The sequence below is a fragment of the Polyodon spathula genome, chromosome 26 (assembly GCF_017654505.1).
Source record: "Polyodon spathula isolate WHYD16114869_AA chromosome 26, ASM1765450v1, whole genome shotgun sequence".
Taxonomy (NCBI): domain Eukaryota; kingdom Metazoa; phylum Chordata; class Actinopteri; order Acipenseriformes; family Polyodontidae; genus Polyodon; species Polyodon spathula.
This window is the reverse complement of record NC_054559.1, coordinates 17,451,769-17,471,210: the sequence shown is the minus strand read 5'-3', so window position 1 is coordinate 17,471,210 and position 19,442 is coordinate 17,451,769. Positions and strand designations below refer to the sequence as shown.

The following is a 19,442-nucleotide window of genomic DNA, read 5'->3' as shown; positions in this document are numbered from 1 at the left end:
GTTGATTATAAAGTATTCCTATTAGTTGAACAAACATCACCATCAGAGCAATGAAAGTGCTATGATAGCCCAGGGAATTTGTCCAATGTATAAACATTTCTTCAGAGTATTGTTTAATAGCACTACTAATAATAATGAACATCATTGGTTAATAATTAGCTATTACTGTTTTTGTGCTTATGTGAACATGCCAAGGCGCAGTGTAGTTTGGTGTATGATGTAGGGTCGCAAAATGAAGTGCAGTGATGATCAGAGACAATCGATCACACCGATCGTTGCATCAAAGGTTTATTGCAGTGGTCATCAAAATACAGAGCGCTCCGGAGAATAACAGTCACTCCATCAGTAACTAATGTATTCTGCTGGGGTAAAGCACATACATGGGTTATATAGTTCCTACATAAAATTCCCTGCCAGCATTTGGCACGCAGCAGACAATTCATCCATCCATAAACTCAAATACTCAACCAATAAAGGATAGCTGTGGGGCATGATTGCCCCCTCCGTTGCGGTTGTTATGTTCACGTCGGCCTGGAATTTATGACCCAGCAAGCAAGCAGGCATTGCCCTTCTTCTACCATCCCCCCACTGCCCCTGGACATCTGACCCAACCTAATGGTGTACTGAAACATGCTGCCCTTCCCCCTTCCTTTCACAAATTCCTCACTAAACATTGCAAAACCGCACCCAATGATCGTTGGTTGATCCTGTTATCCTGTTTGGTTCCTTCAATGATCTCAAAGATTAGATTCTGTGGAAGTTAATAAGTTTATTTTGGTGTGCAGTTTTTTTTTTTTTTTTTTTATCACACTGCAGATTTCTTTATTTCCCTGCTGTGTAAACAGCCTCACACTGATATAAGTGTGCTCTGGTGTTGGAGTGCTGTTCTAGAAACGCCTGGCAGACACAGAGTATGGCTCTACACTGGCTCTTGCTGACAGTGGTTCTGCTGCTAGACACTCTGGCTTGTGGTGAGTTTCAGCTTTTATTTGTCTTATGATTCAGTGTTTGGTGCTGATGTGGCAGCGACTGGAAAGAAAGAAGGAAAGTGCTGGACTTGCAACACTAGAGAAAGAATGGTAAAAAAATAAAGGAAGAAAACAAAGATAAGTAAATACCATGCTTTACCCTTCACTGGGTTTTTTCCTTGCATGCCTGCACTTTACTTTTCTTTGCTAAAATGTTACCACAGTTACCCTTGAGTGCTTACTGTCCTGACGTTGTTGCAAGTGACTCTGCCTTGTATAAAGGCATTTGCTAAATAAACAAATAATATTGTGAACTATTGCTTTACTGATCTAAATCTGACAGTTAAATCCAAGTTAAACAGCGGCGGTATTAAGATCCACTGCTGTTTAGACCATTAAAATAGAGCCCCGAGTGTTATATAGTTTTGCAAGAGCAACATACTGTCAATATGAATCTGTGTTGCCATGTAGTTGCATCAGCTGACACACAAGGCCTATGTAATTACACAGTAGTTCTCAAGCCAGCGCCACAGTCGAGTTCCTAAATGAAGGCGCAAGCACGGTTCTGTAAGACCCCATTCCTCTCCCCACTCAGACGGAGGTGGGTTGAGGGACAGGATATTAGGAGGGACGGATGCCATCCCCCACTCCAGGCCCTACATGGCAGCCCTGCTATTGGACGGAGTTCATGAGTGTGGGGGGTTCCTGATTTCCGATCAATGGGTGATGAGTGCCGCCCACTGCTTTGTTGCTGAGTAAGTACCAACACTGTCATATCCTATTTACTAAGGGTGTGCTGATACTCGCAATTGCCTTTATTAAAATATTTGCATTGTAGCATGTCAACTTTTCATGACGTGACACAAGAAGAATTGATGTATAACCATTTAACTGTGGGGGGGGGGGTTTCCTGTAAAATATTATACAAAAACAAGCAGGCAGCACAATTTCTGTTTTGCTTCTTGAGCTGTAAAATTAAATCATTTATAACATTTCAAATGGCAGTAATCTCGTATGCTATCCTATTGGGTCCAATAAATTGTGAACCCTCTGTCTCTCCCTCTCTCTGAATCCTCTTTCCAGTCTCAAAGGAACATATACAGTCCTCCTGGGGGCTCATTCCCTGAACAATCACGAGGACACTCAACAGGAGTTTGGAATTGCAGCACTCTACCCTCATCCGCGTTTCACAATGACCTACGACAACGATATCGTGCTGATCAAAGTAATGGGCTCCACTAGGCAGTTCAAGGGTACCTTTGAGAAAACAGGTTTCTCTAGTCTTAAAACAAAGAATCCCAGTCAACGCCAAAAGGCAATCAAGAACACCTTAAAAGGGGAGTCAAAGCAAACGAACAGTTGTTTGGAGTAAGAAATTGTAGATTATAAGACCCGCAAAATAGAGGCATAGAAGACATTGGGAAAGACTTGAAACGGCTGTCAAAGAATTTTGCCTTTGTTTCTTGTAGTGTAACCGTGCAACCAAGCAAATAAGGGCAAGCACTTCTCAGCCTTGCAGGTTTGTTTTGCAGGTTTGGTGGGGGGTGGTTTAGACATTAAAACTGCATTTTAACAGAAAACAGCTCATTTGCAAGATGATACAGTACTACATAATTTTCAAATGATGGTGCTTTATAATCATGGATGAACAGGGATTTTTCACCACTGACTATCCTGTGTCGTTGTGTGTGTGTGCGTGTGTGTGTTTGCAGCTGGATAGGAGTGTCACCTGGAGTCCTGGCATCCAGCCTATCAGGCTCCAGAGTGACACAGCGGAGGTGCCAGAGGGGACGGTGTGCAGCGTGGCGGGCTGGGGCTGGAAGAATAATGTCGGGATAAAACCTGAAAACCTGCAACAGGTCGAAGTAAAGGTCATCAGCCACCAGCTGTGCTCCCAACATGATTACTATGGAGGCAGGATCACAAGCAACATGATGTGCGCTGGGCAGCAGGGCAAAGACACCTGCCAGGTACAGAATGATCCTGCAATAAACTTATCAGCAGAGCTTTCCAGCGCCTGGACAGTAGGGTCCACTGCAGCGCAATGAGGAAACGGTCCCTGGTGGTTTAACCTCCCTAACTCACTGGAGTGACACCACTCGGCCATGCAGGGGAAACACTCGGGGACCCCTCTCCTGTATGTTTTTTTGTCTCGACAGGGTGATTCTGGAGGTCCGCTCGTGTGCAACGAGGTGGCGACAGGCATCACTTCCTTCGGAGGGACCAAGTGTGGGAAACCGAAAAAGCCTGGTGTGTACATGATCATCTCCCACTACTCCCAGTGGATCAGAAGAATGATGCGTCTGAAGCACACATAGACATGAATACCCTGTCAACTGTGTCCTGTGCAGTCCTTCTGCAACCCTTGTTTCAGCTGACATAAATCAACGAGTAATGAAGTGCCAGTAATAAGGCGCAAACAGGACATGAACAGCCATGTAATTGCATTGTAATGCATGTGTAATTACCTAAGAGTCCTGCTGTTATTTTGTAACTACTGTGTAATTCCAGCATTCTGTTACCTGATGTAATGACATGCTTTAGTCAGCTATAATTATACTACTATACACCTATTCCACTATCAGCTGCCACGCTAGCACCACTGCTGGGTGTATAAAATGGTTGATGGGCTGATTTATCACATGTGTCACACCTGTTGCATAAGTGCGTGGATAATATAGTAGATTAAGTGATTTATGAGAAAATGTACATTGACTGTAAATTAACACTGCATCAGCAAATTATTAAAATCAATAAAACCGCTTATGAAAAATCAATGTGCGTATTACATCATACCAAGAATCTAGAATGTCTCTTGAAGCCTCATTTTAAAACAGATACAATCAGTATTGCAAGTTAGTGCCAGTTGAGCCATATTTTCAGAGTGTTTACTCCAGTCTTTAATTACCTCCTATATTTCGAAAGAGGTAAAACACCTGTTCATTTTAAGAAAGCCTTTATGGGACATTTTTGCTGCTTCAGAATGGAATTTCCTCTGTTGTATGTAAAACACAAAGACTGGAGGAAGCATTTTGAACGTATGGCCCCTTGAATTGTATTACCTAGCTTATGTTTAGTAAAATGTCCAGGTGTACTTGTTTTAGTTCATGCTTTTAATGAGTTAAAAAAAAAATAGTTCACAAGACCTACATTTAAAACCTGACCCAGATCACTAAAAAAATTGAAAAGATTGCGTCACATGGAAACTCAGCCCCCCTGATAACAAACTCAACTCTGGCAGAAAATCCATTATTTTAACTAGTTGATAGAAATTGTATTCCTACATATAATTACAAAAAATTAAACAGTAGGTGAGCTGAGTGCCAGAAACCAAGAACAAAAATGCAGGGTAAGACAGTAATCCCTGTAAAAAATGTGGAGAACAACAAAATAGAAATCCTGGTTGAGAGCCTGCCAAAGAAAACAAATAAAGAAAAAATGCATCCACAATTCCAACAAAAAACAATATGTGCAATCAGTATGAAAAAAAACACAAAAGTCCAATTGGAGGCCTTCTCCACAGGGCAGAATTCACCCAAAACAACACAGATGTCCAAAAAAAAAATGTCCTTATTGAAACTGTCCTTGCCCAAGGCAGAAAAAAATAAACTAGAAAAAAATAAACCAGCAACAGAAAATATGAAATTGGTAATCTCTCACCCGGAGTTCAGGAAAGGATGTAGCCTCAGAGTCAGGGTTCCTCTGGTGTAGAAAATCTCAGCCGAACAAACGACTTCCCTTTGAACAAATAGATTGGTAGAATAATCCTTGAATAATACTCCAGAGGAGACCAGGAGCGGCTTGGCAAGACAAAGCCCAGAGATCTGGATGGTGGATATAAAAACATCGATACATTACTCTTCATTTACAAAGCCAAGCAAAACTCAGCTGTAGAAGTTAATTATACTCGGGATTAAAGTTTTAGATACTCTTGCTTTCCTAAGTGTTTTCTTTCTTCTTCCACAAAAAAACTGCCTCTCCCCTGAACCAGTCAGGTGCCTGTTATCAAGAAATTGACCAAATGGCATAATGAGACAAAGCTAATAAATTAAATGAGAACCAGGGCATTGCAATAAAACCACTTAAACAATTAACCAGGTAATGAAGAACTTCTGCAAAAAAAACCCCATCTAAACATAGTGTTGAGTATAAAACAATGGCTTGAATAATTACTTTTAATTTTCAGCATGTACCGCAAAACCCTGGTCCTTTATATTTAATGGCTTAAGAATTTTTATTAGACATGATAGCAACCTGGCCAGGTTTTCTGCCACACAATTAAGGGCAGCTGGCAGCAAGCTCCTGTTGCTGCTGCTACACCACCACAAGCCCTTTTCCTTTCGACACTTGTTTCCAATTGTATTACACCCAAGCTGAAGGTTATATACCAACAATGACTAGAACTGCTGTTATATTTTCTGGTCAAATGCAAGCCCTTCCAGTAAGAATTAAGAAACAGCTTGTGTGCAAAAAGCTGTGGGTTTGCATACTGCCTGCAGTGCTGTTGCGACATTCCCATGTTTAAAATACTTATATAGAGGACATGCTAATTATAACTCTATAATAAATGTACAGCCACGTAGATATACAGTGAAACTTCACTGTGGGCTTCATACTGAAGAGCCTGTCTCCCTTCTTTTAGATTGCTATGTAGAATTTCTTGTGACAAATTATGATCATAGGATTTCTGATTATTTTAAACGTTCTTAGCTTAGCCATTTTTATATACTTATTAAAAGCATATTTAAAACTGGTTGATGTTAATAATTGAAGGTTGAGGATAGGGATTAGTCTAGGATTCGGGTAATACAATAACATAGTATTGAGGGTGTGCTAACATCAGTGGTGTAAACTAGGGTTGCATGCTATCTATACCTCTACCGTGTATATATGGAGCAGTTCATTATTATCTACAAAGGTGTAAATGATTCATATTGCTTCTCTATTTTTACACACTGGTCTGAAACCAGTCTGTCAGTCTATCCAAACTAAGAGTGAGAACTGGAAATTAAAATTGCATTTATTTATTTTACGATTGAGACTGATAAAATCGACTCCAGCATTTGCCAAACCGACTGAGTTTGACTCCAAAGAGTGCCTTCACTTTTTTGTGCAATTAATCTGAATTACTATGGAACCATAATAATATCTGGGTTCGCTGCAGAAAAAACGTATTTGCGTCACACTAGGGCTGCCGCAATATGTTTGCTTTTTGGGGGGGGGTTGTGCATGTTTACCCTTTACACTTCTGTCGACACGTCCAGTTTGAGAAACGTGATATGAGGAAGTGGGATTTTGTTTTTGTTTTTTTGGTGGCTGTGTGTTTATTTTATTGATACAACACACTGCAAGCAGCAGCTAGAGGCCCTTCCTCTTTCTCAGTCTCAGTATATATATATGTATATAGTGATACGCAACTGAATTGCGTCAAAAACAAGCATTTATCTTAATCGTTTACTTTATTGAAGGTGACAATTAAAGTAACCGTGGAGTGTGTACATAGTGCCTGTAGAAATGGAACAATAAAAAGTGAATGAATTCTCCACAAACGATTGCGAGAATTGATGTGTTCAAGAAGCTTATTTTCTATATGAATTCAATATGAACGAAGTAGTGTATTAAGAAATCGTTATTTTTTCGCTAATTGTCTACAGCAGGGTCGACACGCTTTGGTTACAATAGCGGTCACGCACACGTGAGTTCAGAGGGTCGAAAAGCCAATGTTATCATAATATATATATATATATATATATATATAATATATATTATTGTATGATTTGTCATAGTTCGTTCTGTATGTTCAAGTCGGGCGTGTAACCCTCAGAAAATGCATCCCGGTCAGAAGATGCATTCTGGTAGCATTTTCTCACATTGCTGTATATCAAATTTTACAAAATCTTGTAAAACATGAATGATTAACAGAAACACTTTGTTGCATAGGCAGGGGTGGCTTTGAGTGAGCCAAGGCCAGGGGTGACTCAATTTCTGAAAATCTGGGGGGGGCACAGCCCCTCAACCCCCCCCCCCCCCCCCCCCAAAAAAAAAAAAAAATGAACTCAAGATGCCCGATTTTAACCATTTTTATGTAAACATTAAGCTGGCTTTCTAACATTACCAGATCTTTCATTACAAACAGTTCTACGCCAGACTGTCACAATCAAGACAGCTGCAAACAACACTTTACAGGCAAAGGTCTCTTATTGACAGCTTCACCTGCACTAACCTGAGTGTTTGAAATGGAAGTATCGTCACACTCTCGTGCTGTTAATAACATTCTGAACTACACACGAGTCAGGTTCGGTTTCTTTTGGTCTCTGGCGTTGGTGGTTTAGCTTTTTTGTTGTAGAAAAACTCCAAACGTAGCTGTCTTTTTGCCATTTTAAAAGGGCTACAGCAAATTCACTCTGTTTTTAGCACATATATTTGCTGACTAAAACAGTGAAAGTCTCACAGGAGAACAAATATAACTGTGAAGGGTCTTATTCACTATTTGGTTATGTTATTAAGGTTTCACTGACTAATTTAATTACAGTTTGATTGGCGAGGGACTGCTGATGGTAGCTGCTAGCTTGCTGTCTTCAGAGGGTTCATCAACAGTCATCTGTGCGCCCCGAAGGCGGTGTTTAAGTTTAGGTCAAATAGGCATTAATGCCGCAGGCTTTAGCCAATCAAAGAAAAATAGTCATTGTGATGCAATACTTAGGTGGGATCTTCCTCTCACACAACGAATCATGTGCAAGCCATGTATGATTGACAGCACGTGGGACAGTTGGCACGGAGACGTGCCAGAGGGGACCGTGTGCAGCACGGCTGGCTGAGGCCAGATCTTGGGGACAATGCCGGACAAACTGCGGGAGGTCGACTTGACTGTCATTGGCCATGAGACGTGCGCCAGCTATAAATACCACTAGGACAGCGTAAGGGACAACATGATGTGTGCGGCGGACCCTGGTAAGGACAGCTGCTATGTAGATTTCCATCATGCTAAACCATTAATGCAAAATGCATAATAATTCAATGACAAACGTTTGGACTAGAAGCCCCAGTGTGTTATTGTTCTAGTCTGGAGTGGTCCTCTGGACTTGGACAAAGCTAATAAATGAATCAGTTTTTAGTTATTTTGACTGCACTTGCTAATAGTAGCACTCTAGAAAGTTTGACTGAATATCACCACAGAACAGGGACAATAATGCTGTGTTTTTGTTTCAAATCAAACCTGCCTTTTAGTTTCTTACAGTTTTTAAACCCTTATAAAATGTTCTCCATAGTAAAAGCATGGTAAAAGATAGGTAAGCATTGTGAAGAATAGTGAGGTATGGTATATCAATGAACATGGGAAGCTATGATAATTGCACCGTAAAACTGTCAAAATAGCATAGAGAAATATAGTGGTAAAGTTTTCTAAGGGAAGTTCTGCTCAGGGTGTTTTATTCTTGATTGTGAGCACGCTTCACTTAGATTGATTGTGAGCAAAAATCACTTCCTTCAGGGGGAGAATGTGTGGGAGACACGCCCATTGTCTGGTGCCTGTGGTCTCTTTTGACCGCTGTTTATAATCTCATCTAAGGCGAATGTGTTGCTAAACTAGATCACAGACCTGTTTTTTAAATGTAATTACATTTAGTGATGTCATAGAGGGGAGGTCAATCGACCTGCTAGCTGGATAACAGAGAGTTAACAAGACAACAACAATAAAAACAGACCTTAAAACCTCAAACCAGCTTGGAAGTGATGATAACAATTATATCTCAAGCTATTTGCATATCCGTGTTATATTTACCGACTTCAGAATATAATTAGTTCTAACAGAAAGGGCAAATTATACACAGTTAAGGTATTGCTTTCACATGGCAATGGCATTTACGCTGAACTGAGATGCTGCTTGATCATTCTTGCTTGCCGAGAGGAATGTGCTGATTTCTGCTATTTTGAGATGAACTTTCTTTCCTACTTTTTGTACAATATTTTATTTACACAGTTTAATAAAATGTGTACAAGATATACTGTAAGTGTTGCGTGTTTTATTGGTATTTATATCCTTGCGATCTTGAACTCCTTTGGGAGAAGTTTGTAACCTAGGAGTGTGAACTAAATGAAACCATTACATGTTAATTATCTTCACTGGGTAGCTAAACACTAATACTCCCCCACACCACTGCTTTCTGTACATGCATTCATTCATAGACACACACACATGTGTGTGTGTATATATATATATATATATATATATATATATATATATATATATATATATATATATGGGTGTATATAAATACAAGTGATATTACATTTATAAAACTTAACTTCCATTACATTGTGGCAACATGATATTAGCTATGGAGCTTATTGTTGACTTATTTTGAATCGTAATCATGTTTTTCTCATTATAATCAAAACTCACAGACGCCACCTCGTTCGAGCACGCAGGCTGCTTAATTCCTGTCAGCACCTGGTGGAAGTGACGATATTTCTCCTTGCTTTTTTGTCAGAGGTGGGAATAGAACAGGCAGGGTGTATTTAGCAAAGTTACCAGGAGATGGCAGCATTGCAGTTGTAACTATGATGTGAGGACTACTGCACGTTCTGTCAGTTTTTGATGAGTGTAAATGCTTTTGACTGGGGAAATACATTTTATCCTGCCAGCAAAAAAAAAGTATAATGTCGGTGCATAAGGTGGCTCCACCTTATATCCGCATTTCATGAAACTCCTGAAAATATTGCAATAGTACAGTCCAAAAGCCCCATAATCTTCTGGTATACAGTATATGACAGACCGAGCTGTCCAAACTTTTTGACTAAAAGAGCCAAACAAGTGACCAGTTCCTAAAGAGCCATAAAAACAAAGCATGCATTGAAAAATAAGACAGGCTGTTTAAGTCTGCGGAACCCTTTTTAGTTCTGAGCTTGTGTTTTTTTTTCCTCGTGCATACGCACATGCTTTGACTGGCTTCAGCCAAAAACTACACACTGTCCAGCCTTGACCTCCAAACTCCGGGCTGTGGAGATCAAGACACATTATAGTAGAAAGCATCTTATCTGTTATAGTATGAAGAAAAAAAAGGAATTGATAAACTGAAAACTCAATATTTTTATGATCAGCTGCAACATTTCGGCTTCGGTCATTTTCCGATAGCATGGTAGAAGTTGGCTGGCTGGAAGTTTGACAGTCCCACCTCAGAACTGTCTGTTTCACAGTGTTTCTAGAACACTCGTCTGTAACACTGAGGGAACATGAAGCCTCTGATTTCTATGGATTGATGAATATCATTACCTTGGGATACGGAGCTGTGTGCTGTTTTTGAGGGCTCTGAGGTCGCTTCTAGTATAGTATACAGCTGGCCGAGTGTCTCCCCTGTGTCCTCGGGCCCTATTTCCCACACACCCTCACCTCCCTCAAGGCTATGCGATGGCCTTGTCTGAGCCCTGTGGAGCGTGGCCAGCCTTGTTTTTGATCAGCCGATCGGGTGCTCCCAGGGTGTAGTGCCGCGCATGGATTGGCTACCTGTCAGACAGACGGAAACGCCCACTAATAAGAGGTTTGCAGAGCGTGGAGAGGACTGTGAAGGTTGTGTAATGAACTCTGTAGCCCGGGGGCAGTGGAAGCCTTCACCTTGTGTCACATTCAGTATCAGCAGCCTGTCTGGTACTGTAGCATATTATGTCTGCATCTTATATTGGCCGAATCTATAGCTCTCTTTCTATGGGAAAATGACATTTCAGGGACGGTAATAAGACTTTTACTGCACAGCAGCTTCACCCATTGCAGGTTTTATCAGCCCCAGTGCATCGGTAACAAGCTCAGGTGTGTGTCTTGCTATACTCCTCGTAAAACCAGAATGGAACTGCTATGCAATGGGAGTCTTACTTCCATCCCTGCATTTGATCTGGACGGTATCATGTATATATGAGATCTGTGACAGATATATATATATATATATACACACACACACACACACACACACACGCATTGCTTGGCCAGTATTTTAATGCTATTCTTACCATGCATGTGTGTAAACTGTACTGACTGGTAATGTGGTTGCATTGCAAGTTTTACTGCGCATATGTAATCTTTTTTATATGGGCTGGATATTGGAACTAGCTGTTTCTCTGATATAGTAAACATAACATGCTTTCCGATAGTGTTGCCCTTCCTCTCGGTAACTGTGAAAAAAAAAATATATATATACACACACACACACAGTGTCTATAGAAAGTCTACGCTCCCTTGAACTTTTTTCACATTTTGCTGTGTCAGTGCCTCAGAGTTTCATGCATTTAAATTAGGATTTTTTTTTCCCACTTATCTGCACACCAGACTCCACACTGTCAAGGGGAAAAAGTTTTTATTGAGAAAAAGATTATATATTAAAAATACAAAACTGAAAGATCATAATTGGATAAGTCTCCACCCCCCTGAGTTAGTACTTGGTGGAAGCACCTTTGGCAGCAATTACAGCTGTGAGTCTGTTGGGATAGGTCTCTACCAGCTTTGCACACCTAGATTTGACAATATTTGACCATTCTTCTTTACAAAACTGTTCAAGCTCTGTCAAGTTCCTTGGGGAGCGTTGATGGACAGCAATGTTCAAGTCATGCCACAAATTTTCCATTGGATTTAGGTCGGGGCTCTGACTGGGCCACTCAAGGACATTTTACCTTTTTGTTCCTTAGCCACTCCAGTGTAGCTTTGGCTGTGTGCTTTGGGTCGTTATCATGCTGAAAGGTGAACTTCCATCCCAGTTTCAGCTTTCTTGCAGAGGGCAGCAGGTTTTCCTCAAGGACTTCTCTGTACTTTGCTCCATTCATTTTCCCTTCTATCCTGACAAGTGCCCCAGTCCCTGCCGATGAGAAACATCCCCATAACATGATGCTGCCACCACCATGCTTCACAGTAGGGATGGTGTTCTTTGGGTGATGCGCAGTGTTGGGTCTGTGCCAAACATAACGCTTCGCATTTAGGCCCAAAAGTTCCTTTTCTGTTTCATCAGACCACAAAACTATTTGCCACATGGTACAGAATCTCGTTTTTTTTCTTTGCATACTTCAAACAGGATTCAAGGTGGGCTTTCTTGAGTAATGGCTTGCTTCTTGTCACCCTACCATACAGGCCAGATTTGTGGAGTGCTTGGGATATTGTTGTCACATGCACACTTTGATCAGTCTTGGCCATAAAAGCCTGTAGCTCTTGCAAAGTTTCCATTGACCTCTTGGTAGCCTCTCTGATCAGTCTCCTTCTTGCTCGGTCATCCAGTTTGGAGGGACAGCCTGATCTAGGCAGGGTCTTGGTGGTGCCATACACCTTCCACTTCTTAATAATCGTCTTGACTGTGCTCCAAGGGATATTCAAAGCCTTTGATGTTTTTTTATACCCATCCCCTGATCTGTGCCTTTCAACAGCTTTGTCCCAGAGTTCTTTTGAAAGCACCTTGGTGCTCATGGTTGAGTCTTTGCTTTGAAATGCACTGCCTGGCAGAGAGAACCTACAGGAACTGTTGAATTTATCCTGAAATCATGTGAATCACTATAATTTAATACAGGTGGAGACCACTTCACTTGATGTCTGATTATGAAGGCGATTGGTTACACCTGAGCTAATTTAGGATTGCTATTTCAAGGGGGTGGACACTTATCCAACCAAACTGTTTCAGTTTTTATTTGTAATTAATTTTCTACAAATTTCTAGAATTTTTTTTCACTTGGCAGTTGTGGGATAGGGTGTGTAGATAAATGAGAAAAAAAAAATGTAATGCGTTTTAATTCCAGGCTATAAGGCAACAAAAGGTGAAAAATTTGAAAGGGGGTGTAGACTTTCCATAGGCACTGTACATATTCAAGTTAGTATAACTTATCAATACCACCATACCTAGGCAAGTTTAACTTAATTTTAATCTTTGGTTATAAACAGATCATTTCAGCCTTTATATATTTATGTATAAAATACAGGTACAATCACAGCAGCAAACAACGAGAGTCTATATTATACTGTAAGGAAATTATAGAAGTAGGTTCAAGTAAAAAGAAAAACTATGTTGACTCGCTTTTTTCACTTTCTACTTCAAAAGTGGTTTGCCGTTTTACAAATTTTAAAGTATATGATATTGCTTGTTGCAATGAACCAAATAGTCAAACCCTCTTAATATCACATCAAAGGGCCTGAGCATAAATTAGGACAAGTTCACGTTTTCAAATGAGCCCCCGCTCGAGGCGAGATTATTTTAATGCTGTTACTGTTATTCCTTTGAAGTAAAAGCTTGCACAAGCTTACCAAACTTTGGGTATCCTATTCTATGTAAACACAATGTCTTCCTCCTAGATTGACCCTAATTACATCCATATTGAATGAAAACATAATTTATTTCAAAGTTACTGTATATGATTTGTTTCTAAATATTTACACAAGGCGCGTTGGCACGTTGCATCCTTTCCAGTGCTTATAGCATAGGCACCAAGCCAATCTGCATCAAGAAGGATTTTTGATGTCAACTCAGTACACAGGAGCTCTGTCTCTAGCTCACTCAGCAGCACAGTTTTCCCTAATACCCTGGAGTGAGTGAGGTAGCTTGTGACAGGCTGGTGAGTGGATAGAGGCCCAGAGACAGACTGCAGTTCAAAAAAAATAACGATTTTATTATAAATAACACAAAATAAAGCGCACAAGGGCAAAATAAAGATCTTTAAACACAAATAGAAAGACAACAAAACTTACAAAAATAAGGTTTCCAGGCTGGGCGATGCCTTCACTGGATTCACAAAATTCAAAAATACAAGCAAACCAAAAAACCACCAACCTGCTTCCTCAGCTCCCTCCTCCCAATGAGAAGTAGAGGCCTCCTTTTATGTCAGGTGGCTGGGCGTTGATTGATTGTTAATTAAGTTAATCATTTAAAATCAACTAATCAACCCCAGCCACCTGAACATAATAAACCCAGGCAGGTAGGGGAAATTAACCCCATCCCTGCCAATTTCTAAACGGCAGAGCTTTGCTCTGCCACACACCTCCCCCCATGTACAACGTACACCGGCCACAATCGGCCAACTCCACCCTCCCCCAAAGAGTCCAATTATGTCCCTTGGGTGGGCTGTTTTGGTGGGTGGTGGTGGGCAGGGTTGATGTCGGAGCCCCCAAGCCTTCTTTGGTTGAGGGGGCCCCGGATCTCCAAGGTAGTACGGCGACGGCGGCCCGGGTCCCTCTAGTGGCGGAGGCGGAGGCCCAGCTCCCTCTAGTGGCTGAGGCAGCGGACCCTCGGGAGGCGACGGTGGACCCTCGGCAACCCTAGAAAACAAAAAGGAGACACCACCAGTCCCAGGCAATGCGGAGCAGCAGGCAACCCCAGGCGATCCAAATGAGTTATCCCTGAGCGGAGCGGGCGTGGCATCCCTGAGCAGTACAAGGCAGGCATCCTTGGGCCATAGCTCCTCCCTTCTGGGCTCTGGGAGCGGCGGCTCCTCCCTCTCTGGGCTCCGGGAGCGGCGGCTCCTCCCTCTCTGGGCTCTGGGAGCGGCGGCTCCTCCCTCTCTGGGCTCTGGGAGCGGCGGCTCCTCCCTCTCTGGCTCTGGGAGCGGCGGCTCCTCCCTCTCTGGGCTCCGGGAGCGGCAGCTCCTCCCTCTCTGGCTCTCGGGAAGGCAGCTCACCCCTCTCTGGCTCTCGGGAAGGCAGCTCCACCCTCTTTGTTGGAGGGAATGGGGCATCTCCCATGTCTACCGCCAGGTAATTAACCACCATGAGGGCAACCTCTGGGAAGGACGCCGGGTGGTGTTGTTCCTCCCACTGTTCCCACCTCTCCCCATCTCGACGCCACTGCGTGTTGATAACTATGGGGAGATCGTGGACGAGGTCTCCCTCAGGGTGCATCAACCAGTTCCAGATCTCCTGGAACGGTGGTGAAGGTGGTGGTGCTGGGGGTAGTGGGGTGGCCCCTGATGCCCGGGGTGAACACTGCACCTCTTCCTGGGCCTGATTGTAGGGGCATCCTGCCCAGTTGTGGCCGTCCTCCTCACACCGGCCACACCAGTTTGCCGGTGGCACGTCTGGGCAGGACCGCCAACGATGGTCCTCCTTCCCGCACCAGGAACACCAGGGGAAGAGGCTGGCCAGGTCCTCCAGCGGTGGCTGCAGCAGCTTACATTTCTTCAGCTGCTGCATCTCCTTCTGCCTTTGCCGCTGTCTGCTCTTCTTTCCCATTTAAAAAAAAAATAATTATCCCAAAAATTCCAAAAAAAAATAAATACTGCTCTGAGCCTCTAGGTGGCACTATCCCACTCTGACACCAAATGTGACAGGCTGGTGAGTGGATAGAGGCCCAGAGACAGACTGCAGTTCAAAAAATAACGATTTTATTATAAATAACACAAAATAAAGTGCACAAGGGCAAAATAAAGATCTTTAAACACAAATAGAAAGACAACAAAACAAAACTTACAAAAATAAGGTTTCCAGGCTGGGCGATGCCTTCACTGGATTCACAAAATTCAAAAATACAAGCAAACCAAAAAACCACCAACCTGCTTCCTCAGCTCCCTCCTCCCAATGGGAAGCAGAGGCCCCCTTTTATGTCAGGTGGCTGGGCGCTGATTGATCGTTAATTAAGTTAATCATTTAATCAACTAATCAGCCCCAGCCACCTGAACATAATAAACCCAGGCAGGTAGGGGAAATTAACCCCATCCCTGCCAATTTCTAAACGGCAGAGCTTTGCTCTGCCACATAGCTCTTATTTCATATTTACCACCACAATTTGACAGTTTTTCCACAGTTTTCCTGTGGCGATAACATGCATTTGCCATAGTTTTACCACTGTTTGCCATGTTTTTTTTTTGTTTTTAATATGCTTTACCCTACCTCTTTGGGCTTTTCAACGGTCATTGTGCTTTGTTACACTTTGTGACTCTTTTATTACTGCAGGTAATCTTTGGAGCCAACCAGCTATGTAGATTTATTGACTTATATTATATGTTTCTAAGTGTTCTGAGGTTACCTCTAATCAAGTAGACGTTTACAATGAACATTGTAGCTGTTGTTATGCTACCATTGTCCTCTGCATCACAGAACCATTGCAAGTGTGGGTAACAGTTACTGGAAAACTGGGAAAAAACAAAGCAACATATAAAACTCTGTAAAACAGTGATGCAATTAATCCACAGGGCACTTGATGAAACTTCCACTCTGCTTTGTTGTTTCCCGTGTGGCTGTGGAATGGATTGAGATGATATGATATGAGATATGCACGCACGCACACACGCATTCACCCACACACGCACGCACGCTGGCCAGCATGGAGAGCTGCAATTTGTATTCTTCTAATGGGTTCCAGGTTTGTTATTTAAGAGCCACCCGTGACTGTGAATCCTGCTCGCCTGAGTTTCACCACTTAACTAGCATTTCTGCGGTTATAAAAACTGGGAGGGGGGGGGGGGTTCAATTGCATGAGGTCGTTCCAGGTAAAAAATAAACCATTAGGGCATGCCTGACTTCCTGCCTCTCCGTCTGCCTCCTTGTCTCCCTTCCTTCCTGCCTTCCAGCCTGCCTGGTGGGTTCAAATCCAACTCCGATCAAACGATCTTGGTGGTTTTGCTTGTAGTCCTAGAATGTACAACAGTAACAAACTACACTGGATTATACATGTGCACATACCCAGTGTAGGGCATGTTCTCCCGGTGTAACCTGGGTCCCTTGATCACGTTAGAAAGCTGAACGAATGTTCACCAAACAGTACCCATCCACCATGCCAGAATTGAATCGTTTGAGCAGCACGACAGAGGCTCTGCTTGGAAATGGAATGACGAATTTGCCAACACTATCCCCTGCCTCCATCTCCGCCCCAACAGTCCTTGAGAGATCTTGCACCATGCTATCCTAAGCCTTTGAACACTGGCGTTCCGGTACAGCACACGAGAAAGCGCTGGGTTTTCAGATCACATCCAGGCAATGCTTTGCTGATGCACTGTGTGGTCTGGCTCTAGTGCTTCGCTAAGCTGCAGTGGTTGCTGAGTTCAAAGCCTCACTCTCTCACTCAGTTCCAGAGCTCATGCACCTGCACTTGATCCAGGTCTGTGGTCAGCCGTGTTGCCTGCCAAACCCTGGCCTTGACTTCACCTTCCTGTTGGCCCCGACTCTGCAGGTAAGCTGTCAAAATCACAGAGCAGCAAGTGCATTACTAAAAACATACAATTCTGCTATTCAATTTGCACATCATTTTCCACTGTGCTTTCTGCTGTAGAGCACAACAGGCTGCATCCATAAAGCATTAACATGCCAGGGGTAATAGATAGCTGTCCTACATATTTAACAGCACAAATTTGGTCTTCGGTTCCAGTTTCCAGTGTTTACGTGGTTGACCCTCGGCTCCCCTGCCACACTATACCAAATTGCTCTTTAAGCAAAATATTTTTTTATTTTTAATATTTCAATCGGTCTGGTGTTTTGCCTCTTGGAATCTTCAGTGCTATTAAATCTACTGTAGGTAAAATATCCTGGCCCTCGTCAATGGGATAGCTCCCAAAACCAGTCTTGCGAAACAACAAGAATATCCTCGGCTTTACATTCCCATCTAGAGTTACAGACTCACATCCTTTTTCAGTTACTCTCCCGGTAATAAGATAATGTTTCTCTACCAGCGTGTTTAATGGGGAACACATTTCCATTAAATATTGCTATAACAGGTTGGAATGTGAGGTTCTTTGAACATAAACAGATGAGGATTTAGCATAAACAATATAAAATTCATTACCCTATCAGAAGTGCACTTGATTTCACTTGATGTTTTTTTTTTTTTTTTTTTTTTTATTTCATTATTATTTTTACTCCAGGAATCTAAAGAACGGGCCGGCAAATCTCCTTCAGAAAATCAAAGAGAACGGAATTTGAGCTGATCGGGTGGGGTTCGGAGTTTAATTTGGAAGTTTATCTACAGATGTGTGGAAAGACGGCACATAACTCACTACAATGACTGCCCTGTGATCCCTTTCACAAACTGCTGCTAGGTGGTTTAATCCAGTTTATTTTTATCAAGCAAAATGCATTGAAAGAATGAAGGGATTGTTGCTAGCTAGCAGCCTGCTCAGTGCTAGAAGAGAAGCTGTCTTCTTCCCTTATAAAAGTTTACCACAGCAATTTTACAGTTTTCCCATGCTTTTCCAGTTGATATACTATGCATGCCATGGTTTTTAATATGCATTAATATACTTGTGTGGGCTAAGCTTTACTGCGCTTTCACTATAGCTTTATTACACTTTGCTAGGCTAATTTATGACTCACTTTTATATTAGAGCAGTTGTCTCTACAGAACGCTCTCCAGCATGGGATGGGATCACTGTCCTTTTAGATGGCGCTGGCTCTTGCTTTACTATAGACTCTTCACATATATATATAGAAGGGAAGTAGAACTAAAGAGCAGCCCCAGAACTACTGAACTCAAAATCTAAAGAGGGTCCTCATAATGTTACAGTAGTCACGCAGTACCTGAAATGTTAAAAATATCTGTATGACCCGAGTCAGCAGGGGGGTTGCAAGCGGTAAGCCGGGGATACTGATAATAATTGGGTAAATAAATAAAAATATCTGTATGACTCTAGAGTGCATGGATTATAGCCAAATGCAACCTGGCAGTAGAGGGTGATAGACAGATGGACACCAATTGCAATCACAACTGCTCAGAACGATTGCAGACGTCGTAAAGCACTGCTTAAAGGAAGTCAGATCGCAGAGCTTCTTGTTCACTGCTCAGACCTCTCCATATAGTTTGGAAACAGAAACCCAGAGGCAGAGGAGCAATGATTCTAATTAGGGGGGGAGGGCACAGATCTCTCCAGAAGATACTGCCCTGTTATCAGTTCCAGTAAACAACGTTGGCTCTATCCTTGCACGTACATCATTCAAAGGAAAGGGAAATTGAATCCATGTGGCTCAGATAATTCATTAAGGGCGCTTGTAGTTTTTTTTTTGCAAATCGTACACTTGCTTTGTTTCTTAATTAATCCCTTGGACAACAGTGAGAATCTTTCTTTCCGGTTACAACATTGTCTTCGTTTTGAAGAGCTTGTAAACAGCTATTAAAGTTGTTGGGACATATTTTTGTGGTAAAACACCTCTCTTTTTTAAAGTGGTAAAACATCTTTTAATTTTACAAAATTAGACCCAAAAGTGATACATTTCAAGTTGTCATAAATACTTTAAAGTTGTTTTGATTCTCAATTTTTGACACGAACATGATTTTTTTCTCCTTTCAAACAAAGAAATCCGTCGAGTTGATAAAGCAGAGTGAATGCAGAGTGAGTCTGTCCCATTGATCTGAATTCAACAAGCTGAGCATGGCTCACTTCCCTGTCTCAGCATGGAGAAAGCAGCACAGGCATGTGTTGCGTTGACGTTGCAGAGCGATTAAAGACATTTGAAAATAACATGTAACAAAAACAAATAAATGAAGGACGGGATTCTTAGCCCTTTGTCTTCAAGACTGAATTGTTTTCATACCTTTC

General features: G+C 42.1%; 1 protein-coding gene and 1 long non-coding RNA gene across 2 annotated transcripts; both read left to right on the top strand.

Annotated features, from left to right (window-relative positions):
• Positions 1 to 865: 865 nt before the first annotated feature.
• Positions 866 to 3,725, top strand: LOC121300830 (complement factor D-like). The gene is made up of 5 exons (XM_041229725.1): positions 866 to 971; positions 1,564 to 1,723; positions 2,052 to 2,193; positions 2,681 to 2,938; positions 3,128 to 3,725. The coding sequence occupies exons 1-5, from the start codon at positions 914 to 916 to the stop codon at positions 3,284 to 3,286; spliced, it is 777 nt and encodes a 258-aa protein (XP_041085659.1). The 5' UTR covers positions 866 to 913; the 3' UTR covers positions 3,287 to 3,725.
• Positions 3,726 to 7,788: 4,063 nt separating this feature from the next.
• On the top strand, positions 7,789 to 18,729 carry LOC121300554. Its single transcript, XR_005947538.1, has 3 exons — positions 7,789 to 7,919; positions 16,983 to 17,086; positions 17,775 to 18,729. It is a non-coding gene; the product is annotated as an uncharacterized LOC121300554 (long non-coding RNA).
• Positions 18,730 to 19,442: the final 713 nt, after the last annotated feature.